Source organism: Xiphophorus couchianus, chromosome 21, assembly GCF_001444195.1.
Source record: "Xiphophorus couchianus chromosome 21, X_couchianus-1.0, whole genome shotgun sequence".
NCBI lineage: Eukaryota > Metazoa > Chordata > Actinopteri > Cyprinodontiformes > Poeciliidae > Xiphophorus > Xiphophorus couchianus.
Window position 1 is genome coordinate 22,091,902 of NC_040248.1, and position 26,938 is coordinate 22,118,839.

General features: G+C 40.3%; 1 protein-coding gene across 11 annotated transcripts in view; it reads left to right on the forward strand.

Moving 5' to 3' along the window:
* The window catches only part of LOC114136733 (microtubule-associated protein 4), a 102,740-nt gene that overhangs the window by 49,168 nt on the left and 26,634 nt on the right, over positions 1–26,938 (forward strand). For 7 of the 11 annotated variants that reach the window (XM_028004956.1, XM_028004947.1, XM_028004949.1 and 4 more), the window contains 3 exons: positions 2,894–2,980; positions 4,783–4,971; positions 8,534–9,985. In XM_028004956.1, the coding sequence (XP_027860757.1) occupies positions 2,894–2,980; positions 4,783–4,971; positions 8,534–9,985 (1,728 nt within the window). Of the gene's footprint in view, positions 1–120; positions 143–2,893; positions 2,981–4,782; positions 4,972–8,533; positions 9,986–21,842; positions 23,497–26,938 lie in introns of those variants that run through there. The other 4 variants (XM_028004951.1, XM_028004954.1, XM_028004957.1 and 1 more) reach the window with 3 other exon arrangements.

Here is a 26,938-nt window from a genome sequence, read left to right on the forward strand (position 1 = left end):
TGAGGGTTCACAGTGTTAGTAGCTCAAAGCCAGCTGAGGCTGCAGTGCAGACAGCCAGAGACTGAGGCTGTGAGCAGCGCTCTGCAGCTGGATGGTGGCTTGTCTGGGACTTACATGTCTGCTTCATGAGGAGACCGGACAGGTGAGCACACAGGTTCACGTGTCTGTTGGAGCGATTGATACTGGACAAGGTTTTATGGTGTTTTTTGGTTTTTATTTTAAGAAAATGAGTTTGAGTGTTTGTGCATAGTAATGTGTCGTTGCATGTCAGGACGTGATCATGGCAGGACGTGATCATGGCAGGACGTGATCATGGTTGTTTGGTAAATGTTGCGGAAGCTGCAGCTTGTGAGGTGACCTCTGGGGGCGGGTAGTTCGGCTCCTGGAGCCTCAGGGAGCGGCGCATTCGCATTTGCTTGACCCGCAGCAGGCCTCAGGTTTAGACCTACCAGGTAGGAATGTCAGGAATACTCAGTTGTAAAAATCGAAAAGTAAGGACAATAAAAAATAAGTGGTAAGTGTTGGAATGCTGTGACCTGTGATTGATTGATTTCCTCGATTGCTTCAATGGAAGTAACCAAAATTCTGAAAATGTTTCCCCTGTTTTGCAATTTTCCATGATCCATGGCTGCTGTATTTCAGGTATAGCTGCAGATTGGCTAGTTTTGAGTCTCAGGAAACCTGCTATGATGATAACTTTTAGGAAACATTCCACCACATATTTACATAGTACAGTTGTAAATTGTTTTGAAATACTTTTTGTAGAGTAGCACAAGTCTACAAGTCCATGTGAGCTGCGTCATGAGTGTTCAGGTAGCTGCTTAGCAGATAGTAGCTCACCAAGTGTAGTTAGTTAACTACCTGGTAACTAACTTTTTTAGTTCCCACATCATTGCCAGGGTTACACTGAGTATAACTCTGGTTACTCTGCTGTTCCCTCGGGTATCTCATTAAAATGAGCTAAAACTTTATGAATAGTAAAAAGTAAAAAAAATGTTTGATACGTCTTGTGTCTGACTCATGCCAGACACAAGAGTTCCTTTGGTTCAGACCTTGTACTAGAACCTGTAAACAACTGGAACTGCCTTTTGCTCTAACTTCTCTAGATATATTTAAGCTCCTTGGCAAGTTTAGATTTAAAGTCATTTTAATTACCAACATGTTTCTCTTAAGTGAAACTGGGAGTAGCACTCTCCCTTGCCCAAAAACAAGAGGTCCATTGGGTCGTCTTTGGGGATGGCACACATTCATATTGTTTTTGGTGAGCTTCTGCATAATTACAAGATTTATTTCCATCCAGTTTTGCATTCATGTTTCTTGACGTATTGATTATGGGAGAGTGTGACCACTTCTGATGCCGTCTCCAGCTCATCCTGAAGATTCTGAATTTTGTGGAGGCCAATCCATGTGTGAAAATGTCTAATGCTCCCTGATCCACTCCATCACCATGAGCCCAATAAATCTCTGGAAGAGTGTAAATCATCAGATCATATGACCATCTGCCTTCGCTCCAGAGCCCAGTATTTATGCTGACTTGTAAATTGAGTTTCCTTCATGTTTTTCTTTGATGGGATTTAGCAAGCGTTTCAGTGGCCGCCAATTACGATCGTTCAGAATTTTTATTCTGACAACAATTCTTCCTTAAAGACAATGGTTCCCCACTTCCCATTTCAGTTTTTAATAATGTGTTGGTTAGTTCTCAAACTCATTAAATTAGTTTATGTTTCTTCTTTGATATTTTCTCTACAAACATCTTTCATATGACCACAAGATTTTTTTTTTTCAGCATGGATGCTGAGACGATCCAGTGGACCGCTTGTTTTTGGGCGAGGGCTTGTACTAATTGCAGTTTCACGTACATGAAACACGTTGGTAATTAAAATGACTTGAAATCTAGACCTGCCAAGGATATGAATACTTTTGGGGCTTATGTACAAGAAATAAGAAGCTACTAACTGCATCAGCTGGAGTGAAATGACTTGTTGCTAGCTGAAAGACAATCTCCCATGCAGTGAGATGTGTACCTATGTGCTTTGTTAAATCCAGGTGGCAGCTTTTGTTTGGGCCAGGTAGGGTGTTAATGTTTTGGAGTGGCCCAGTTTGAATCTGAAAGAGAATCTGCAGAGGGAGCTAAAGATTAGGGTGATGGCAAGGAGGCCTTCCAACCCCAAAGGACCTATTGGAGGTCACCAAAGTCGAATAGTGAGAAAACTACCAGGCACATGCAGAAAGTTTTCGCAATTAGCACTGTTAGCACGGTTAGCTTTGGTATCTGTAAACGGTGTGTATTTCAGCTTTTCCAACAAGTTAGAAACATTTTCTCTTCCAGTGTCAATGACAGACTGATTGAAAATTGAAAAACTATTAAATTGATCAATAAGGACCTTGCAATCTGCAAACTTGCATCTTTTTCTTTATCGCCACTTTTTGAAGCGTCTGCCTACAAAAACATCAGATGTAAATATACAGTAAATACAATTCTCTATTGTACATTTTTATGATTCCCTGAGTTCATTTTTAAGCATTCTACTAAAATTTAAAAACCAAATCATTTTGAGGCTTTGTTGATGAGTACTTCTACAGTCAACATATGCTGTTGCTAGCATTGGTTTACCTTTTGGTCTGTTCAGATTATCACTCAAACTTAAGTACTGCAAAGCTGAAAACTTCTTATTTTAGATCAATCAACATGTGGATTGTTAGGATGTCTGAACAATGTTCATGATTGTTCTGTAATAAAGAACTGATTCTTTATTACGGAACTTGTCAACAACAGGAGACAAGTTGTTGCCTTGATTTGTTTTCTGCGATTCCTTTGGTACTAAATTATTAACATCCACATGTCTAACAGCGCCTCTTTCTCCTTCCTTGTTCTGTCTCTCCATCTTGCCAGCCTCCATGGCAGCTCATTCTGATTCCCTGGCCTCTCACTCCAGCTCTGTCCAAATGATGGATTCTGGCATGCTGGGTCCTTTCCCAGGTATAGCCCCAAACATTCTTCAAGCTGTCACACAACACCCTCTGCATTCTCATTTATACAGCTGCCACTTCTGGAAGACTAATGAGACTAGCTGTAATTCAGTTCAACCTGAACTCGCTGTAGTGGTGTTATTGTATCTTTGTTAGAGTTAAACATTTGGCTTTTTGACATATTGCAACACCTTGGGCATTGTGATTTACTTTGTTGCATTTAAAATCATTGTTCTGTTTGGTTATATCCAAATAGCTCTACTTTGGCCGCATCTCTCCAGAAAGCATTGGAAACTTATCTTTCAAGTCCGTTTTTAGTGTTTTGCCGTTTCTCTTAGCATTCCACACTTTGGAAAAGAAAAATCATATGAAAATCAAAAGACTCTTTAGCAGTGTTTCAGTTCAGTGTTGTGGCTGTTGGATGAAAGGTTAGCTTGTTAGGCACATGGAGAAGCAAAACTGTCAGGCTGTGGTTCTGCAGAGAGATGGACACATTCACACGCCCACACCTGCACGCCCACCCCCCCACGCCTACGCACACACACTGAGCACCGTCTTTAATGAGACACGTCGGAATCACTGCCGTAACCTTGGACACACATGTTCACTTTTACACAGCATACTAGGCTTGCACAACAGCAGGAAAGAGTTAATTGCAATGACAATATTGACTGTGATTAACACACTTTCTAGTAAAGTTTTCCCATCTTTACCATTTTAGCCTCACAGCTCTCTGTGTCATTAAGTCACTACATTTAGACTTCAGTCATGTGCCTTAAGGACAGTTAGTCCACATTATTGATATCAGGATGGCTGCAAATCCTTAAAAACATCTTAAATTTATGTTGCTAAAATTAAAGCCATGTCTTAAATTTTTACCGTCAAGGGATTATTTATTCTCGTATAGGTTTTTTTTTTCTTGTGGCACTTTTCTGTAAAGCAAAAATTTGAGTCTCATTCAGAGATCTTAATTACATTCTGTGACTCAAGTGCTCGTTAACGAAGAACTGTTAAGTAGCTGCTAATATACCCTTACCAGCTAACTAGCTGTTTTATGTCTCACCCCATCATGGATGATGACACGGCTCTTTTCTGTCAGGCTAATTTTTGATTTGCGCTCAGAAATCTTTATTATCTTAGTTGCATTCTGTGACTCAAGGCAGTTGAGGATATCGCTTACTAGCTGCTAATATACCACTGCTAGCTAGCTAGCTTTTTTGCATCTAACCCTGTCATGGGTGATGGGCTTGATACATGGGGAGTGACGAATGATGGCGACAAAAACTGAACATTTACATTTTATTTTAGCATGTGATGCGCTAAAAACTATCTTTTTTGAATTCTTTTAGTTTTTTTCATTTTAACTGAGTTTTATTTCCTCATATCTCAGGTTCTTTTGTTCCGATTTAATTGTATTTAATCATCTAAACTGGCAGTGCATGGGTAGATCAGCCCTGATTTCCTTCATTTTGGGCGATCAGCTGATAATTGCATGATAAACCGATCTTATCTACTTCCGCAAACGTATGAAAATCAGCCAGTGTTCATTTTGCTCTGCCCTTATCTAAAACATTTAAATGTGAAATAAAAGCAAAATCAGAAATAAATCTTCATGGGCAGGAAATACTGCCACCCACTACGCTCTTAAAAAGTAACACAGATGTATTTCAATAAATGAGACGAGCATCAATTCTGATCACACATTAGGAACGACAGAGTGATTCACTGTTAATACTTCTCTATCTCCATGCACAGGGTTAAGACAAAAAGTCTTAACATTAACGCCATCACTCTGTTTTGATGTTTTTTTAGGCTTCTCTCAGCCAGGAGGGATTGGAATGAATGTGGAGGTGGGAGCCGCACCTCTGCAACCACAGAAGCCCCCGAGTATATCAGAGTCACAGTATCCTACTCCCCAAGCTGGGTCAGAAGTCCCAAAAGATCACAGCGCCATGCTGCCAGAACCCCAGGCCCCTGGGAGCCCCCTGGATGTTTCAGCAGGTAAAACTTAAAGATGTCATTCCCACTCTGAGCACTGAGAGTCTTCACATGCAACCATCTGCAATTGAGAGGTTTAGATGAAAGCGTAGTCATATTATGTCAAGTGTTGAGACCTAAATCAAATTTAAAGTGTTTGTGCTTGAAAACTGCTGTTTATAGACACTCAACATCCAATCTGAGTTTGAGGTATTTAGGATTTCTAGTTCTAGTTGATGTTTTTTTATACATGATCTAATAACAGTAGATGCAGTGATGGGCACACTTCTGTTAATCCACTCATGTGCTATTAGCCATTTTTCATGTAGCGTTTTTCCTAACTTTGAAAATGTTTACCTCACTGAGCTTCCTCTAAATAATTATTTCCTGATAAATTTTATAGCACTAATGTACTTGACTGTTTTGTAAACTTTTAGGTGAATAATACTTTACATCTTTGTTGAAGGTTTAATTGTTGATTCTGTTTTGCTGAGTTTTATATGCACTGAATGTGTTAAAGAATTTTCTCACAACAGGTTTAGAGACTAATAAAGTAATTTAGATCATTAAGATGGTTCTGCAAGCAGTGGAATCAAGGAGCTATTTAGTTTTTTGTATTCTATGGAAACGTTTAACTGTCAGGGGGCACTAAGGAGCACTAAAGAAAACAAGAAATGTTTCTGGTTTTAGTGAGATTAATATCTCATTAAAACTAAAATATGCTCTTATTTAAATGAGAGAGGACAGAGTAACATATTTTCATTTTGCCAGAAGGACATTAGATAATTCTACTAAGTTTATTTCCTAACTCTGGCAATAAAATTGTTTCCGTAGTGGATTATTTCTGTATTTAAGCTTTTTTTCAGCTAGATAGTAAGTATATGGTAACAATACTTACTTGGATACTTGGTTCATTTAAGTCTCATCTTTATTGGCTTGTGTTACCCGTGTGTTATCTGTCAAAATCTAAAAAAAAAACTTCTTTTTTTTTTTCAAATGGTGGAGCCACAATGCTGAGCTCATAACAGCTGGATTAGTCACAACACTGTTAGGTTTTACTGAAAGACGAATGCTTCAAAAAAAGCAAAGGCGAAATATTTATTTAATTAAACATCTTACTGATTATCTTTTATGAGCAGGGCTGTCTATGTGGTGTGCTGATGTATTTTCCTTCTGTCAATTGCATCCTCTCTCTCCCATCAGTTTGTCTAAAAACGTATCATCGATACCAAGAGTTTTGGTATCGATGATACCAAAATGATTTTCACTACTGTTGAGGTGTTTTGATAAAGCAAAGATCATAAATGAGCAGCTAAATTCTAATGATATATACATGGTATGGCTTTTAATGTTTAGGACCATGTGTTTTTTATGTGCTGAATCTGCAGAAGCTGCAGAATTAGGTATGTGAAATCAGTTCAGACTGTACACGGTCGCCCCTCCTCACAGCCGTAACAATTAGCTGTCCTTCAGTCCACTACTTCCTGTCTCACATCCTCCCACTCTGATGGGATGAAGGTCAATGCTCATCTGATGCTGACATGTAATGTGAGTGCTGTCATGCGCTGGCTTCCAGTCACTGAGCTGTGAGTGTCCACAGATCACGCTTCACTGTCCTCTCACTCACACATCCACTCCGGCCTGAAAATGTTTGGATGAAAACCTTTTGCCCAATCTTCACTGAGAACGGAACATCATTTCTTTAGGAAAAAAACAGTCGAATGAGTTGGTGCTAAAACTCCTGATGCTCAAGAAAGAGTATAAGAACTTAACCACAGTTTTCACACAGAATTCCAAACTATTCACAGAAAAACCCAACCATTCACGGATTTGTTTGTAAAGGATATCTAAAATATTTGACAGAAAATGCAGCTTGAGAAGCTAAAATATCTTAGCACAATGCTGCTTGTCACGCTATTTGATTGCTTTTGTAAAGCAACAAAATCCAGGCGCATCGTTCATTTTCCTCAGACCTGATTGGCTCTACCTCAAGAGTTTAAATAAGGAAGACTGGAGATGTTGGCTTCTGAAGTAGAGTTAAGACAGTTTTCACTAAAGTATATTGAGGTATATTTGGTGTATTAACTATTATAATAGGCAGATATAAATGTTTTTAGAGCGATCTCAAGTATTCAGAGATTGTAGCTATTACAGAGTGGCTGTGGCCCCTAACCCTGTCAACTCCAAGGGATCTGCTGTTCTGTTTTTTCTTCTTTTTTTTTTTGTACAAAAAACAATCTTTCCAAAACACTTTTAGAAAGCAGGTACCAAACTGAATCCAAGGGAGGCTTTTTAATACACAAAAACCTTCAATAATGTGATTGTAGTTGTACAATCATCCAGACGCTTTGGGTTGGAAACTGAAGTGCTGAGTAGGTGTTTAATTCACACACCTCAAACAGTTTGCATACTCCCAGTCTCTCATACTGCAGACTCCCAGCTGTAGATGTGAGTAAGATCAGGTGAAACACACTTCCTGCTTTGACTGCTGCTGACTGCTCTCTGACTAGCATGGCTCACACTCCACTGAACACACATCAGGAGGCCTAACTCAACTCACCTAACCTAGCCTATACTTTTGACCCCAGTTAATCAGTTGAGTTTAGCGGTGCACATGCAGTAGTTAGTGTTCATAAAATGCTGACTGGAGTTCACACATCCCAGCCTGAGTCTGGCCCATTTGACTGATGTGCTTCTTCTGCCTCCTCCAACTTTAGCAGGCACACTATAGAGAGCACAGTTCTGTCATTGCCTTGTTAGCATGAAATATGGCCCTCCAGAGAGCCACTGTGCGGTATGGACCCTGACATCTGCTCTACTTTAACTCTTCTTCCCCATCCATGTGTGGGTATAAAGAGAGATCCAAGAGAAACTGGGCCAAAGTAGGAAGAGCAAACCCGCTTCAGTGAGCAATCTCTTCTTCGGTTGTGTTGCTGCTCATTTACTTGCTGCCTTCCTTATCTTGTAACTTTTAAGGAGATATTTTTTACTGTCATCCATCATAATTATGCCATTACCTTAAAAAAGCTATGTAGTTTTAGCAGAGTCGCCTGGAATGACCTTCTTTATGTGGGACGGTTAGCGCATTCCAATTCAGAATCCAAATGGGGGAAATGTCCAGAAAGACAATCTTTAGACTGAACTTACAGCTAATTATTACTTGTAGTTTGGGCAAATAGTTTTCATAGACTTTTGACAATCCTCACTAATTTTGCATCATTCACTTTTGCATTCAACCTCAAATACAGAAATTCAACCCTGCAATGCCAATCTATTACACACTGGTGTAAATTCTCAATCATCAGGAGACGACAATTCAAAGAAACCCAGTCTGAGCATTTTTTGCTTCTTGGTTCAATGTTTCACCTCCCTAAACATATTTTTTCAATAGAAGTGACTATTATGTTTATTCTTAGAAAGTGTGTGTTCCTTAAATATTCATTCCTGACATTGCTTACCATTTTCCTTTTCTATGATATGTTCTGAATTGTTTGCTTATGTTTTCTGAGGTAGACCTAGGGAACTAGTGCTGTTGTCGAAATCCATATCCTCAACCTTAAATTTTCCCCTCTTCACCCACAACAAGGTTCCTTAGACGACTCTTGGCAAGACCAGATTGGCTCCCCATCAACAGATGCACCTCTTGCTCCAAGCGTTTCTGTGAAGTTTTCCGATCAAGCCGAACAGCTTGCAGCCAGCCCAGAAGATACGCCCGAAAGCTGGCCTGGCCGTGAGAGCACCGCCTACGCTGGGGGCGATGAAAGGGACACGGACGGATCTGACAGAAAACAGAAGAAGAAGAAGAAAAGGCGACAGAAAGACGAGGGATCCTACGAACACGTTGAGAGCAGGGGTCAGGCGGAGACACAGGAAACGGGAGAAAACACCCCTCCGACTGAAGAGTTTTATCACAGGATTGGCCCAAGAAGGGACAGAGGAGAATGCGGCTGGGAAGAACAACTTGGGAAGAGCGGAGGCCGTGGCAAGAAGAGTAAAAACAGGAAGAAGCTTCCAGAGGAATGGGCAGTGACAGCAGAGCCATTTGTTCCCTCTTCAGTGACTCCCTCAGAAGTGAAAGTGGAAGCATTGGTGGATCTTGAGAGTTCAATGAATGAAACAATGGAGAGCTCTTTTGCAGACATGGACACTAGCCAACACACCTGGAAGAAAGAGTTTTACCCAGAGGAAGACCCTTCTCCTTTGCCTCAGGATTTGTTCTCTAAAACGGCTGCAGCCATCAGTCCTCTAGCCCTCAACAGTGAGCTGAATGCTACAGCAACTCCATTCACCATGCCGTCTTCCACCAACAAAACAATCCCCGGCTCCTTCCCTGAGGCGGTGGATGTCCTGATGGACACCGAAAATGCCGGTTTGGGTCAAAGCAATCAAACCATTTATCCTCCTTTCTCTTCAGAGAACACAGCAGCTGTAGCTGACTTGGTAGACAGCGGGATGTTTGATATCTCAAGTTCCTTTCAAGAGTCTTCCATGCAAGCTGTTTCAGATGGAGACACCTCAGCCTTCAGCTCTGCTTCACAGACAAGCCAGGCCGTTTCACCTAAAGGTGACGCGTTGGCTTCAGCCCCTCCCCTATCACCCTCTGATGCTTCATGGATGCTAAACAACTCCCAACTGAGCAGCAACAGCGATTTATTTGTCTTCAGCGACACAAGCACCGCAGGCCATCCTTTACCCCTGGGCCTGTCCTTCAACACACCAAGTCCAGCACCTCTCCGCTCACCCAAAACCACTGCACAAGAATTCCAGTCCAAGCACAAAGATGGGAATTCTGCCCAGAAGCAATCCAGAAAGTCACCTCCTTCCTCTTCGACCTCATCTGTCAGGAGTCCCACCTCCCCAGAGGCAAAGCTCTCCCCACAGGCATCCCCTGTCGCTTCACCCTCATCTCCTCCTTCAGTGGGTCCCGCTGGAGTACCAGGATCTGGCCTCAATCCTGCTGCAAAGCCTTTCTTTCCCAGCTTTGCTGATCCAGTGGAAGACACAGCTGTGGTTCCTCCAGTTGTCCCCATCGTGGAAGGTTGGTTGTAGTCAGCCCTAGTAGAGGTACCGAAGTCAACTTATAGATAGAAGCGACTGGTTGCCATGCATGGTGCTTCCAACCAGCTTGAATAGTTCTGGTATTGGGCTGGATTGATTGCTTGTGTGCCTTTTACTAATCAAGGGATTATCGTAGGAATTGCAGCCGCTTGTGCCGTTCCTTGTATGATCACCTCTAAAAACCTTCACTAGCATGTGTGGTTTGGACTGTTTTTGGGGTGACTAACTCAAATGTTGACCAATTGAGACTCCGAATTGCCTTGATGCTAACCTATTTTTCCAAAGATGCACTGTTGCGATTCTCCCATAATTAACTCTTTTCCTGTTGATGGGTGTGCAGCCTCTAACCGATCACAAAATCTTTCTCTTTAGACCCATCGGTAGATATCGGCACCAACTCTGAATCTCTTCATTTTTTTTTTCTTCTCCAGTCAAGATGGATACTAACACAATAATTATGTTCCCCTTTACTTTCCATCCAGGAATTAAATGTTGTCTGTCTTCTCTGTTCAATTAATTCTGGTATTCCTGCCTGCTGTACCCATTTGTTTCTTTCCATCTTTACCTCAACTGAACACAGAAAAAACTGTTGTTTTGTTAGAAAATACAATAAAAAAATTCTAATTGCCTTTTTTTTTGCTTTTATTTTCATTTTTTTCATGTCACAACTCTTGACCTGGCCGCCTCTCTACTATAGGTAAGTCCTATTTGAGTTCTTCTGTTTGCCTTTATTCTGTATTTTTTGTCCTTAATCAACACTATCCTTGTTAAATCACAGATGTCTTTCATTTATGTGTGGAATATTTACATACAGTAATGTGCACAGACGTCAATCTTAAGGGTCAATATAAAGCCAAGTCTTCCCTGGACTCTCCTCTTCTCATGGTCCCATTGCTGATTTTATGGGTGCACCAATTGCAGCTTTTCAATCACCAATCTTTATTATTTTAGTAAAATTAGGGAATTTATTAGTGCACTCTTAGATGCTCTTAGACTAATTACATATTCATGGGTATTTTTTTGTGGAACGTATTAGAAATATTGGAAAGAAGATGTGGCTTTGGAAGCTGAAATACTGTACTTTCAATATGTGCAACACTACTTCACATGCTGCCATTTGTGAATCCGCCAATCCATGAGTACCATTCATTTTCCTTATCTCCTATTGGTTGTGCCCCAAGAACAAAGATACAGTTGTCTGTAAATGTTAGCTTCAGGTTTCACTGTGCATATTAGCGCATTTTAAGGTGCATTTGATGTTTGAATGATTAAAATAGGCAGTTCTAATACATTTTAGAGAGGGTTTCAGGTATTTGCAGATTTTAGGTATTCGGGTGCAGCATAGAACTTTTAACCCCCACAAAATCTGGCGGTCCACTGTATCATGTTCTTGACTAAAATGGACAATGTTATGGGGCATGAGTATGTTTGGGAGGTTAGGATGCACAAAACAGGATTTTTTTTTTTTTCTGTGTCTCATAATCACTTTGATGTGTATCATTAGATCCGTCATATTGCCTGAGCATTGCTTAGAGGTTCTTTATTTTTGAGATATATCAAAGAACATTTTCTATGCAGTCCTACATGATCGGTCTGCTGATATCATGACATGTCAGCTGAGGTTTACCATAGCCTGTTTACATTTCTGAATGTCCTGGTTTGTGTGTGTGTACGTGTGTGTCGGTGTGACTGGGTGCTTTTGTCCTTTCTGACAGCAGAAGTGTTTTGTATGTGTGTGCTGCTGTGATTTATAGAAGTGCAGAGTTCTGGGGGGACTCATTTCCTTGTCCTTCCTTTCAACACTTCCTGTCTATGCCTCCCTTTGGTGGCTGTAATAAGAACCGAACCAGGCTTGCCATCAGATCAGTGGCATCCTGAACCTGGCTATTAAGTTGCCTCGATCAATACCTCCTAATCTTTCCACAGCAGCACAGAGCCTTCCCTTTCCATTTTTTGTCCTATGATTAATATGAAACAGTCCTGAATCTATATTTATTGCTACAAAAACCTTGATTACCTATTTGCTGTATTTTTTTTCTCTAGAGGTGCCTTAGTTTGGTGTTTTACATTTGATGAATATAGTCTGCCTGACAAATATTTGTGTGATTAAGAAAAGGGAAAGTGTACAGCAGTGCAGCTGGCTGGGCTTTCTCATTAATGAGAGCTTGTGTCAGTGTCTAAGTGTGCATCTGCTTAACTAAAAGTGGTATTTAAGCCCTGCAGAAAGGATAGGGTGTGTTGGGCAAGATAAGGAACAAGAATAAAGACTGTGCAGGGTTAGAGAGGAAGGGATTCAGATAAATCTGAGGAAAAAGGAGCGTCGAATAAGAGCAAGGGAAGAAAGGTAAGAGAGGATAAAGCTTAGCATTTTATTTAAAGTTACCAAAGCACAAAAACCAAAATGTTTCAATTAAATTTCTTGGTCTACTTTCTCACCTGCTTGCCGCACTGTTAATGGGCAAACAAGAGAAGACTGATGTTAACATGTAGCACTTATTGTGTAGGACTTAACATTGACCAACACAATTTCATCATATCTAGAGTGATATATTCTGTCAAGAGATCAGATGGTATTAAATTATTTCAGTTTGCTAACATTCAGCTATATTCCTTTGACATGCTGAAAAAAAGAGTATATAGAAGTTAGGTAACAGGTGCTAGCACATAGTATTGTATACCTTGCTTATTCTCTGTATAATTACAGTAATAATAGCTTGGAGATTTTTCATACATATTAGTAAAAAGAATAGAAAAGATATAAACACACTAAACAACAAATCACTATCAAGAAATTCTAAATGGTTTTCACAACAGAAGCCAGAGATGGATCACTAAACGTTTTGAAGAGATAGTCAACCAAACGTAAGCTAATACCACTAGAACCATCTCAGCTTACTATTATTTTGTTAATTGTGAAATTTACATATTTTTCACAAACTGTGATTAACACTGATTGGAAACTTCAAGGCAGACACTAACTTCAGTGTCCTTAGAGGCTAACAGTTAGCGTGTCACAGTATTCTAGCATTATTTATAAATTGTTTGTACCTTAATGATACTGCAGCTAAATGGTGCTTGGTCAACATAGACTGTGGTGTTCAATTATTTATTGAAGTTTTGTGTCATTAATTTGAATTACAAATTTACATTTGTTATTACTGGAGATTCTCTTCCAAAGCATTGGTTGTTTTTTTTAATGAAACAGAGCTAAAAATATGTATTAGCTCTTAAAAAAACTGCAAGTGTTTGATTTTGTAGTCCTTGTTTCTCTGCACAGACACACAGATACCCATTCAGAAGCGCACACAGTACACAACTGAGTCACCCAAGCTATTTGAGGACGAGGCAGACAGGCGTAAATACACTGTATCAGCGGTTCATTTTTACCACATAGTGTTCTTTTCTGAAGCTTCACAACAAGCTACTAGATTGTAGCCTGGAAGGGGCATATGTACAGTATGGCACCACCCAGAGCTGTGGTGAGCTAATGTCTTTTGACGGCTCTGGGGGAAATGTCAGGGTTTTTTTCACTTGTTGGCGCCATTTTAGGAGCCAACAGCTAACTCCAGGAGCAGAGCATGAGTCATTCAGGAATTGTTTTTTCTAAAGATTCCTAAACAACACGTTACAAAGATTCGTCCTGAGATGGCTTCGGGCCAGCAGCACTTTAGATTTGATTAATTTTAAAGCTGACATTTAAAGGAGGAAGTTTTATGAGTTCAGTGAGCAGAAATCTTGTCGAACTTTGAGATGTGTATATTTATCTATTTATATATATACAGATATATACACAATACGGTTTAAATAAAAAGTAAAGATCAACAGTAAAATTACAATATTTAGAAATGAGTACAGTAATTTTCCCCCAGTAATTAAACCATGTAAACATCAATCTGAGATAAATGATCTCATGAGATCATGGGGTGAAAATTTTGGATATGCCCAAAAATTCATTGGCAGTTTTGCTGATCTGATGATCGTGTGTTCTACAGTGTCTTATGGTGTGACGGAGTATTAGATACTGACTGTTCACACTGAAAATCACACAATGCCATTTCTAAATAACTGAATAATTCATCCTCAGAATCTTAAAAATATTCATTCTTATAGGCTGTATGTGAACATCCTCTGTGGTGCCCTTCTAAAACTTTTCCATTGTTGACCCATTTTCCAGTTCAGTATCTTTGCTTATGCAGCATGCCTAAGCTAAAAAAGTAGGTCTATAGAGTGTAACTTTTAGTTCTCTGGCAAGTTTATTCTTTGGTGTCTTCACAGTGAAGTAATAATGTTGATGTTTGTTGGATTTCTGTCAGTCTTGACACAGTTTTACATTAGACTCACTGTGTTTCAGTCTGCCACGAGTGACATGTTGTGCCTCATGTCACTCTAACAGTTAGTTAGCTAACTGTTTCACATTACAGTTAGCTAATTGGCTGCTCACCTCATGTGAAACTTTTTTTCCATATAAACATTAGCTGCATTGGTTCAAAAATAACATGTTTTTCTGATAATGTTTCAAACCTTAAATTTGAGGAAGAATGAAAATGGGAGAATGCTGAAAGGAATATGTCAAAAGAAATGAAATAAGAAAAGAAAACGACAGTAAACAGACAACAGGCAGAGGACTGTCCAGGATCTGAGACAAGAGAAATGGCCGACAGGCAAACAGATGGCTGAAAAGTTTAGGCAGAACCAGCTTCTGATTCGATAATATTAGACAGTTTTGATAGCATAAAGGTCTGGCAGTCATGGACACATAGGTACATACTGTACCACTGCTACAATAAAATGATAGGGAGGAAATGGCAAAAGCGTCTTTCAGAAGATTTCTAATTGTCGGGTTCTCACATGTATTCTCAACTGAGGCGCTGGCTAACTGGTTGAAATGAAAGATACAGAAAAGGTCCAGTTTGTTTTTGGAATAATTTTGACCTAGTATCATTGACTGATTCAGTTTATAAATACTGTATTTATGCTGAAGGTAAATTAGTTGTTGTTGTAGGTCATTTCATTCAACTGTCTTCAAAGTGTAGTCATGGGTGGTGATGCTGTGGGCTGGAAGGATCTCCAGTAGCAGTCAGTCTTGCAACACATTTGAAGAGGCCTCTTATTGAAGACTGTATGATGGTCTCATGACTGTCGTTACATGCAGACAACTCAATATCCAGGGAGCAGAGATGATATAGGATCACAGCATCAGCTGCCAGCATGAGCGGTCTAATTCTGGAATCAAGATAAGATTCGTAATCTAGGTGTAGATTGAGATACTGTTTTTACATTAAACATGAATTTCTTTATTGGTCTGGAAACTCAAACAAAAACTAAAATACATCCACAGTACAGGACACAAGTGTGTAAGGTTAACAGTTGGCTTATGCTGATGTGCTTTGTTTGGCCCAAAATCTTCACATTGGCCTCATCCAAAGCACAATATTCTTGACATGATTTTTATTTTTATTTTTTTAAACAAGGCAATTACAGTGTTTTGTTAGGAGCAAGCAACCATTTTGTGTTCTACTAGCAATAATTGTTAGCTTTTCCAACCTTCTGTTGAGCTTATGATTAGAGAAGACAGTTTGTTTGAGAACATCCTCATTTGTTTGGCTCGTCTGCGGCAGCATGAGGTCAAACAGCTCCTATCTTTGCTACTTTAGAGGACATGAAGCCCTAATGATGATCCGACAAGGCAGATGAGCAGGTGGCATTGTGAACAACTTGCCCTGAAAGCTTCAGTAGGACGGTTAAATATGCATACTGTTGGTGAATGTCCCTGGGTTCTATAGAAGCCATTATCAGCATCACAGTTTGCCCCTTTGGTGCTTTTTACTTAGCTTCCTCACTGTGGAGCATTTACATGAACGAGTTTGAAAGATCACAATATAAGGGGATGAAAAGGATGTAAAATGTCACTAAAGGTCACCAAGTTGTTGTTGTTTTTAAGTTTTCCTGCCTAGGCTTTCTTTACAGACGGTGATGGGCTGAGACATGATGTGGCTTTGGGGAAAAGAGAACAAGGAGCAAGGGGTTGCCATAGAGACTAAGGATCAGCTAACCTATCTGTAGGAGCAGCAACAGATATTGGAGATGACAAAATAGGTGGTATGGTGACACGTAGGAGACAAACCACTGCTTCTACCATCTGCAGTATTTGTAGACCATAGCTCTTGCATTCTGATTTTGAATTCCCAGTGAATGTAGTGCATATGGGGTTTGTTTTTTTAACTGGCCCATCGTTTTATTAGAAGCCCATAAGGATTAATTAGGACCACAATCTGAGGTAACAAAACACAGTAGCTGCATTTCCATGACCAGTGTGCGCAAAACTTTGTCAGTATTCAGCTAATGTCGAAAAAACACAATGTTGCACTGCAGTGTTTACATTAAAAAAGAAACGCAGTTAAAATCAAATGTGGATGAGTCTGTTCACATACGTCGTTAAAAAAACATGCAGCGCCATGATCCTCCAGCCACTTCCTGTCATCGTCTTCTTTGGGGTTTGCGCCACTGGGAGCATCCGGTTGTTGATCATGTGACTCTTGTGACGCGAAAAAAGTGTTTCCATTGTGGTTTTTCAAAATAAACCAATTTCAATGCGGCCGAAGAACCACCTCATCCTAGCGGCAAAAATTTTATTGAAAAAAAAAAGTCCTTTTAAAATTGCCGTACTTTCCATAAAGCAAATTTATTTGAAATGTTAAATTGCACAATTATATGGCCAATGGAAACTGTGGAAGGAGTAGAAGCTGCTAAGGAACTGTCTGGAAGTTGGTGTTTGTTAGAGGACAAAAACAACAGTGGGACGAAGTCAAAAACAGCGAAGAATCCACTTTTAGCTCTGTAATTATGTACATCAACAAGCATTGGTGTGTTTCTGTAGGAGCGTCATGTAAACAGTTATTTTAAAGTGGCAGGAAGCTTGTCAGTAGAACAAGGGAGTAAAAACAACCGGGAACCCATAATCATGAATGAATGAATGAATGACAGTAAAAACTAGGTTAGATTCTAGCAAGCGTTCTAGTTTCATTACTGTGGTGACAGGTGTGACCTTATATCCCAAAGACCCAGAGGAACTTCAGCAATAACTACAACCCATGGAGCAACCCAGCTGAATAAAAATCCTATTCAGATTAATTATCTGTAGAACATGTTTTAACTTCTACACAAACACATCCATGGCGCCCGATGCAACAGGCAGGGGGAACATGGGCTTGAACACGTCTACTGTCTTCATACTCTTACATGTTGACACAACTGGCTTTAGTTGCCAATATCCATCCCCCAGCCCACCTCAGCTTGACTCCCCACCAACACATGAACACCCCCCCCCCCCACTTACCAAGAGCCTGTTGCCATAGCAACAGGAGGCAGTTGCTTCGGCGACTAACGGGAACAGGGACTACCGAGGGAAACAATAGATGTTTAGTGAGAGTGGGGGATGTTGTGACGGGCAGCAAACGGGATGTAGCCGAGCTATAAATAGATCCAACTGAAGACTGCCTGTCTTATCCTCCTCTTCCTCTCCTGCTGCACCTGTGATCAGCTCTCCTTTCTGTATTTTTTGCACACTAAGTGATTTTTTTTTTCTGTTTTCTTTCAAAGGACAGCTCTTGGACAACTGAAGCTAATTGCTACTAATATAAAACTGGCTGTTGAGTGTGTCTCTGACTCAGACTGGATGAAGCCATCACTCTTTATTTGGATGTATGTGGGACGTCATGAGTGCCAGTTTGTCCAAACTACCTGTGCGTCCGCAGCCGCCCCGCCTGCCTCGTAAGAGTTTTAGTAAAAAGTGTCAGACGGCCAGGCAGTTGGTTGGAGTTGATAAATGAGTACGTCTGTCGCGGTTCGCCTTCCCAGTGTGGTGACAGGCTGCCTTTAAGTGTAGTTGTCAGTTGGAAGCTGATTGATGGCTGGACTAGAGATAGGAACCATTTAGTCCCATAAGAACTGGCTGGCATACTCACTGGGAATTTGCCCAAATCCGGTCGAATTCAATATCCAGTGGCCGCAATTTTTATATCAATACAAACAATTTGTAAATACTTTTGTAAATGTGTGAGCTGCTGCAGGTTTTCTTCCAGACAATTTGCACTAAGAAAGTCATCCAGTGGCCTTTTTGAGTTGAAAAATGATTAAAGTTAACAGAAAATTTTAAAATATGACAAGGTAATTATGTTATTGGAAGACATTATTACCACTAACTAAACTACAGACTCTTGAAAAAGGGAAACGTATAAAATACAATTAAAATAATTATACATTTTTGCACTTCAGTTGTTTCATCCTAATTAAAGTGTTCAACATTTTTTGATCCTTGATCTGTGACTTGTCACTTTATTAGCTGAAATTTTTAGCTTATAGACCAGTGAAAATAGGCATTGTTATGGAGTTCTGGTGAATAAAAGACACCTGACCTCAGCCTCCCTATATATACTGACTATACTACATCACCATTGTGCTTCCAACCTTTTCACTCAAGTGATTCTTTAACCTTTAACCTGCTGGTATAGAAAAATACCTATAATAAACAATTAATTGGTGGGGGCGCAAGTAAAGCCTGGTGACCCACCAGGCTTATGATACACTGAGGAAAACCCTGAAGCTCTGTCAGTGCTCCCTGATGCCTGATTGTTAGTGACACAACCCCTGTCGTGTATCTCTTCACACTTCCTTGAAGTCAAAATCATGGTGGGTCACCAAAATACCAAATCTGCCTGTGTTGTGCTGAAAATGCCACCTCCCTGAAGCGCAGTCCCATCGTCCGCTGGCTGCCGTTATATCATCAGTGGAGCAGGGATTGCTCTGTCATGTGTTTATCAATGAATATTAGTACCAGTGAGAATCAACTCAGGTTTCAGAACCAATGATGTTTAGAGAAAAACATGTCACCAGTAGCTCTTCTTTTGTCAGTCTCAAAAATGATTCTTCTCATATGCTTTCTATCCAATCTGGCTTACACCAAGTTATTTTTGCAAAGTAGAATGAGCAAATATTACTAGGGGTGCACTGATTGGAGTTCTCTGGTCAATCATAGATCTTTAAAAGCCTGACCTGCTGATTCCAACTTTGGCTGATACTGATTTTTTTTTTTTTGACTGAAAAGTTACTAATCTGATCTGAAGTGGGGTTTTACAAAATATTTCCTCAGGAGAACTGAGTACAAATGTACAACAAACATATTTTTTGTAAACATTTTAAAAGCCAGGCACAATTTTTTCTTGCCTTTCACAGTTAAGAACAACATTGTGATGGCCTTTTGCAGGTAACTGAGTCAGTCACTACAATGGCACAGCATAGAACTTTTCTCAAGTGGAATCTGGTTTAACCTCATTATAACGTCTCAAACTTGTGACACAGCCACTACTTTTATGGTATTCCTTGACATTTTGAGCCAATATGCATTGGTATGTTAGATATTGCTAACACCTGTTAGCCTTGCTTGTTGGTTCTTTGATGGCATCTTGTGCTGTGAGCCTACACAAAAATATTCACTCCCGTTTTTTCTGTCATCCATTGTTGCCACTTATCCCCCTCAATTTTTCGCCTCGTGACTCCATCTGTCTGTCCTTGTCTATCTGCCTCCCACTCCTTATCCTGCTGTGTCCCTATGTGCCCATCTGACTTTTCATAAATTGTTGTTTTGTGCTGACATTTAGCCCTCAGTGTGATCCAACAGCCGCAGGAGCCCCAGAACTGCTGGCTGGTTTGAGTGGCAATGGATGTTAAACTCAGCCTAGCAGAAGCCTGTCACTCTCTGCCCTCAGATAACCCTTGTCTTTCCACCACACTGACCTTTACTCTGAAATGCATCCTGTTTCTCAAACTCTGGGTTTGGATTAATGGAACAGTTACTTAATATAAAGGTAGGAAGCCATAAAGAGTGTTTGTTTCTCTTGATGATAGATCACATCCTACTAGATACATAAGTCAATCAATCTGACTATTTGACTGATCAGTTTGTGGTTGGTTCAGGATAAAAATATCCTCCTCTTCTAGTCCCCATTTGGTGTTTCCTAAGTCTGTGTTTTGGGGTCCATTTTGTTTTGTTGCATCTTCTCCTTTTTGTAAAGATTCTGTCTAATTTAAAAGACGTCTCATCACTGCTGTGCTGTGACTCAATATTTTTTCAAATATTGAGCCATCTCACCCTAAAAAATAAGGGTTCCCTGATTGCATTTTTCTGACCAATCACAGATCTTTAAAAACATTCTGATTCTGTTTTCAATACCATTTTTTTTCTTTTTGTTGATGTTTTTCTTCAATTAGCATAGAAAAAACTAAAATACTTATCTTTGCACAAGAAAGTTTGATATATCAGATAAAGGATACCTTTATATTTCTTCTATTTAAAACTGTGAGGCTAAGCGTTCTATTTGTTTTTTTAATACACCTGTAACAGTGATTGAAAAGATGGGTTAAGCTAGGTTTATTATACATATGTTGTGTACGTATAATGGCATTTGATTATACGTACACAACCTACAGAAAGACTAGTTTTATTCAGTCCACTGCTGTATTTTTTTTGTGTTGATGTTTTATTACAAAAAATTTCCTGTCAACTTTTAACATTTTTAACGAAAGAAACAAGGAGGGGCAACTGGTGGACTGCCCTAGTGACCTACCCCTGGGCTTTGCTAGACAAAAACCACCTCATTTTTGTCTTTGCTTTGGTAGATATTAAATATGCTACACAAAATTAACCAAAATAATCAAGCATGATCACTTAGATGTATTTGCTTCATTGTTGTTGGGCAAGGAGACTGTTTCACCCTAGAATCTGAATCAAAAACATTCCAACAGAAGAATTCATTAAAACACATTCAGATTTAGAGTCGTAGATACAAAAAGGACGTAAGAATAAATGTTTGCAGGAAGTAAAGTTAAAATCCTAAGTGCCAGGACATGACGTTTTTGTCTGATTCAGCCTGAAGATTGCGTGTATGACTGTATTTGTGCATGCATAAGCATGTCTGTCTCTCAGAAATGTTCTCCAGGCTTCATGTCAGAATGATTACTCAGTAACAGACAACACATACATGTAGAACTAAATGTATGTACTGTATTTAAGTACAGAAGGAAGGTTGTTCAGACTTAGCATACTAGTATGTATCTGTCCTTCCAGCCATACTCTTAAATTGTCTCAATTACTGTTCTGCTAAACTGTTCCTAATTTCCATCCAAAGCAAATAAATCCGCAAAATTTAGACATTATAAAGCTAATAAAGCGAAGTCTACTGAGCTATCCAAATATAAAATATAAATCCTCACATAGTAGACCCATGCAATAGGGTGTGTGCTAATCTTCGATTAGCAGAGTTAAGAAAGAAACCTGAAATAACTTTGATTAGACATTTACTTTATCTTTGGGTCAGACTGAGAAAATTAAAGTATAGAAAAATTAAGAAACTATGAACCCCAAACAGTGTGAATTGAGTATATAGCTAGACAAATGCCTGCATAAGGCGTTTGAATTGGTTGTGAGAGCTGTGTTCATACAAGTTAGATGCAAATTTGTGGAATGTATGATTCAGACATTTCTGAAGTTCGTATCCAGTTTTCCCTACTGTACCACTTCTTGACCCACACTCAAGGTTCCCCAAGGGGAAGGCGAAGTTTTGTGTGTACGATTTATGTTTTGCCAAGAGCCACAGCAATAGAAAGAAAGGACTGGATGGGAGAGCAGGAAAACAGAGTGGGGAAAAGAAAGAGGAGGGGGTTCACTCACTCCACCACAGTAGGCGGAATCTAGGGACTGACTGTGACCAATTGAAATCCACAACTAGGTCACATGATGACTGCAATAAGCCATGAGGACCAGAGAAGGGAGAAAGAGAGAGAGAAGCAGCAGACTGGTTCAGTTCGTATCAGCGTGTGATTGAGTTCAGAGCAGAGAGCCACACTGACACAGGAAGCGGACCACACCTGAGTGACCAAACGCAAAAGAACAACACGGGAGGACAAAAAGGATTTAGGCAGAAAAGTGGTGAAGATTTCTTTTTGTCATCCAAGATTTGGAAAGAGACAGACTTGGGAACATAGGAAGAGGTCCAAATTGAACAGAGAGGAGAGACAGCATGTCTTCTCTCTCCGACCAGCAGCCGGGCTCTCCCTTCTCAGAGTACAGTGAGCTGTGCAAGGTACCACCCACAATGCCGGTTCAGGGCTGGGATTGGCAGCAACCTTCAGGCATGGAAATGGGCACCCCACAGGGCATGGTGATGAGTAGTGGACCTATGTCAGCCGGACTCACAGATGAAGATAAACTGTGCTTCTTTGAACAGCCAGGCACGGGCAGCATGGATAGAGCACTGAAGGTGCCTGGTAGAGATGGGGGCATCTCAAGCAGCATCTCTATGGGTAACACCTCGCTGGGCAGCGCAGGGGAAAGCCCAGACAGCCCTGTCTCCTCTTCCCCATCTCCTTCCCCAGCATCCCCAGGTCGATTACCTACTGCTATGGGCAGCACCAGGATCTCCTTGTCACCAGTTCCTGGATCTCCAACCATACATATGGAGCTGTCATCATCCACAAGTGCATCACCTCCAGACTCAGTTGAAATCTCTTTAACAGGGGCTACAGTATGCAAAGACCCTCTGCCTGAAACATTTTCTGAATCCAGCCCAAAGTTTGCCATGCCCCAGGTGGCCCCTAATTATCCAATCAGTGGAGAACTGAATGATAACCACCTGCAGAAAGGTGAAAAGAATGCAACAGGAGCAGTGTCTGACCTCGGAGATGAAAGGTTAATTGAGGGCTTGTCAGACAATAACAGTGAAGAAGAGGAGGTTGAGGAAGATGAGGAGTTGGTACCCTGTTATATGGGGCGAGCTCAGCAACAGAGGAAGGCAATGAGGCGAGCAATGTCTGAGTGTTCCCACTTGTCGGTACCCTCAAGTCTAGAGCTGCCTGATAAGTATGCAGTTGGAGATGGGCCAGAATCTACCCAACTGCCATCATCTATCGGTGGCCCCCGCCGCTCACCGCACTCCATGAAGCGCTCACTGACTGTTGCAGAAGATCAGCCACCAACACCACCGCCTACCCTTTCAGCAGCTGGTGCCACACATCTTGATTTGCGTCAAGCCGCACCCGAGCCCCAGCTCTGTCTGTCACCATTACCCCCTCTGAAGGACCAAAGTGTTGGCTCTCCTCTCTCGCCATTAGAGGTCACAGTAGAGGGCCTTAAGGAAGAGAAGGAACTGGGAGAAATTGTGCTTCCAGTGCCCCTCTGCCCCAAAGGGTTGAGTTGTGAAGACATCTACCCTACCCGAATTGTTGACTCATTAACTGAAGAGAAGACTGTTTCTAAACCTGATGACCCCAAAGATGTAGAGTTTTATGGGATTGAAGTTGAACAGGAACTGAGCACAAATGCTGAACAATATTTTGATGCTGCCAACGTAGGGACTGTGACAGGTCGCATTGATGACCTTGCAACTGGTGGCTGCATTGGCCTGGATTTCAACTACAACTCAAACCCCTTCATAGATGGTAGGTGGAGCCTGCGCTAGTGTGTTAGCTCTTCAGTTTGAGGGGGTTTTCTTGCATATTTATGAAATGACTTGTTATATAGTTGAATTTGGACTATTTCTATCTAAGGATTTAAGAGCAGAATCAATATTCCTTGTGCACGTTGGAAGGCTCTTTTAGGCGTAGTGTTGGTAATGTTATAAATGCATTTTTTATTGTCTCAGAGAAATTTCAGATCAGATCTGGGTGTCTGAACTCAGGATGACCTGCAATTTGGAATGTATTTCAATTCAAAGACGAAAAATGTCTAAGGCAGAAAATACCATAAAGGCCAGTTAGGAGTCAAAATCAGCCACCTGCTGAAAAGCCTGATCATTGATGATATTCGGTTGTACTTTGCTGATATGTGATGCATTAAGCCTCAGGTTTGCACAAACTGAGCAAACATAATCACTGGTCAGATTGTGAATAGTAACCACTAGGGTGAGGGGTTAGGGTTTTCTGTCTGTTTTCCTCCTTTGAAGAGCATAGGAGACTGCAGTGATCGATTGTATAGCTGCTATACAACCAATCCCCTCCAGGTAACACTGGGACTTGGGGTCAGCCTGGCTCATTGTGATAGATGGAGTGAATGCGAGTCCTCGTCGAAACCCATTTTCCACACTGCTACGTTCCTCTAGATCTTTCCTCTTTTTTTCTTGTTTTCTTGTGGCTCTGAATGCTCCTCAGTTTCCCAGTGAAGACAGGCAGATCAGGAAAGCTGAATGCAGTTGACTGTCACATCAAATGATGACCGTTCAGTTTAAAAAGGAAAGTTACTGTCATTGAAAAATGCCTCAACATTCTCTCCATCGAATTGTCTCGATCTCACACCATTTTCACTCGTATCATGCCAGCTCTCTTTGTCTCACTTCCTCCTCCTTTTTGTGTTAGCATGCTGAGGTTGTTTTCACAACCAGGCACAAAGCTGAGTCTGGCAGAGATGGCCAGCCTGACTACTAGAGGATTAAAGGGGCATCATTCTTTATTTTCTACTACAGTGAAGTTTAAACAGAAGCGTGGCAGAGTCATCTAGCCCGGGGTTGTGTTGTGCTGCACTGATCTGCTTGCATTCCTAGGAAGGTCATTGGTAGATATCTGTAGCTGCTGATGTGTGTCAGTCTTACAAGCTCAAGCATTTTCAGTCTGTTTTTCTTAAGCTGTTATCCAACAAAAGCAACGTATGGATCTGTAGTGGTGGCTTTGTCTTTGCCGTGTGTCTCCAGAATGGATGATGGGAAGAAAAACAAAGAGGAAAAAAGAGGGGTGGGGTTTCCAGACAGTGTTAAAAGGCATTAGCAGAACACGTGAGTGCAGATGTGCCGATGATGATAATGAAATGAAGTGTAGCATAAGGCATCAATACATTTGGTGGACAGTTTTAACAGATGTAATGAATTAGAAAAATAAAGTTTTAAGATGAAGAAATATGAAATACTTTCACATGAATAAAAATACCTTACCTGGTATGTCTATAGCTTCTATACCAAAAGCTAGTATGTCTATAGCAGCTACTAGAGATCAAAGGTGGTTCTGTCTAGAGTAGAGTTTTAGTATAAGAATGTCTGAAGGTCAGTCAAACCGTGACTGAAGGTCACCAGACTTACAGGTTGCCTTGAAGATAAGTTGCGCTGTGGATTTGCATGTAGGATCATTTTTTTCCATAGCGAGGTTGTGTTAGAACTAATGGGGATGCAAGGTCAATAATTAACTTCCTGATAACTTGGTCCCTTGAGGTAGACCGCACCAAGAGACGTTTGTCCCATTATGCACAATCTGTTTCAGAAGAGGCCCTGCAATCTGGATAATGATATTTTAAAACACCCTGTTTTATCTTCTACCATGAAGTTTGTCTGACAGTTGTTGTCCAGACAATAACTGTCAGTGAAACTATTGCATTACAAAGTGTAAAAGGTGCAGTAACATCTTTGAAAATTGTGTTTCTTTTGTCCAGAAGATCATATTTTCATCCACTTGTAACACGTCAGACTGTGAAGATCACCTGCCATCTCATTGCAATACAGAAAAACCTACTTAAGAACTTCTTGTCTGCTGCCAACCTGCATCAGCCTCCATATTAAAATTGTCTCCTCTAATACCATGACTGAGTAGGACTTAGGGTTTTCTCGACAGAATAATGCTAATTGCTGGTGTTGGTCTGAAAATGTTTTGAAGGACCAGTTTTTACCATTTTATGTGGAGACACACTAGCAATACCCCTGGCACCGTGGTATGAAGGGTGTTACTTTAGTGACAACCTGTATTTATGCAAATTAAATGCAAAGAAAGTCTTTACATGCTCATAGATAACAACAACAATGAGAGAACATGTTAAAGAAATATGTTATAGGTTCTCTTGATGCAAAGATTTTTACAAAAAAAACTCCACTCACACTTTGTTGTTTGCCAATCTTGATGTCTTGTGATTGCCATTAACCTCTTAAGGAGGCTTTCTGGTCATGTCCCACACTTAATATTTAGCGCCACTTACAGGTCTGGGGGAGTTAGTACAGCATTCTGAGCTGTTCACTTCATACTATATACAGCAGGGTTGTCAAACTCCAGTCCTCTAGGGCCGCTGTCCTGCAGTTTTTAGATGTGCTACAGGTACAAAAACGCTGGAATGAAATGGCTTCATTACCTCCTCCTTGTGTAGATCAGTTCTCCAGCTAATTACCTTATTATTGCTAATGACCTAATTATTCTATTCAGGTGTGGTGCAGCAGAGGCACATCTAAAAGTTGCAGGGTAGTGGGCCCTCCAGGACTGGAGTTTGACACCTGTGCTATACAGCATATCACCCTTTGTTACAGTTAAACATAATTTTAAAACTTCTCCAAGTTTGACTGACTAGAAGAAAACTCACCAAAGACAAGATAAAAAGCATTTTATGTTTCATACACCCTGAAATTTGATATTAACAGGCTATAATCTCTATTTTCTTGTACTTTTCTTGCATTAATTTTTACATGGATACTTATTTCTTATTCTTATTTCTTATATCAGCTAAATATAGTACAATATTTTAAAGCATCACATATAATTTTTGCATGTTTAGATGAATAATTTTAAAGATTCAAATTTAAAACATCAAAAGTTTAATGTTCATATTTTAAAATAGCATTAACTACTGCATTCAGTGTTAGAGGTGCACTAAATTCACTTGTTACTTGACCTAGATGTTGTTGAAATCATCTACAATTTTGAAGGGGCTTTGTGTTTACCTCTGAGTCATTAAGAGTAATCACTCTAAAACTAGTCATCTGTTGCTTAAAGGAGCAGAAAAAAGAACATTTTATTGTTTTTGCAAATGCAAGTATTACAATGCCAATTATTTTATTTATTTAATTACAGAAAAAACAAAAAATCCATGTCTCTGTTCCATCATCTTTCAACAGCTGCTTAATATGTCTACCAAATGTAG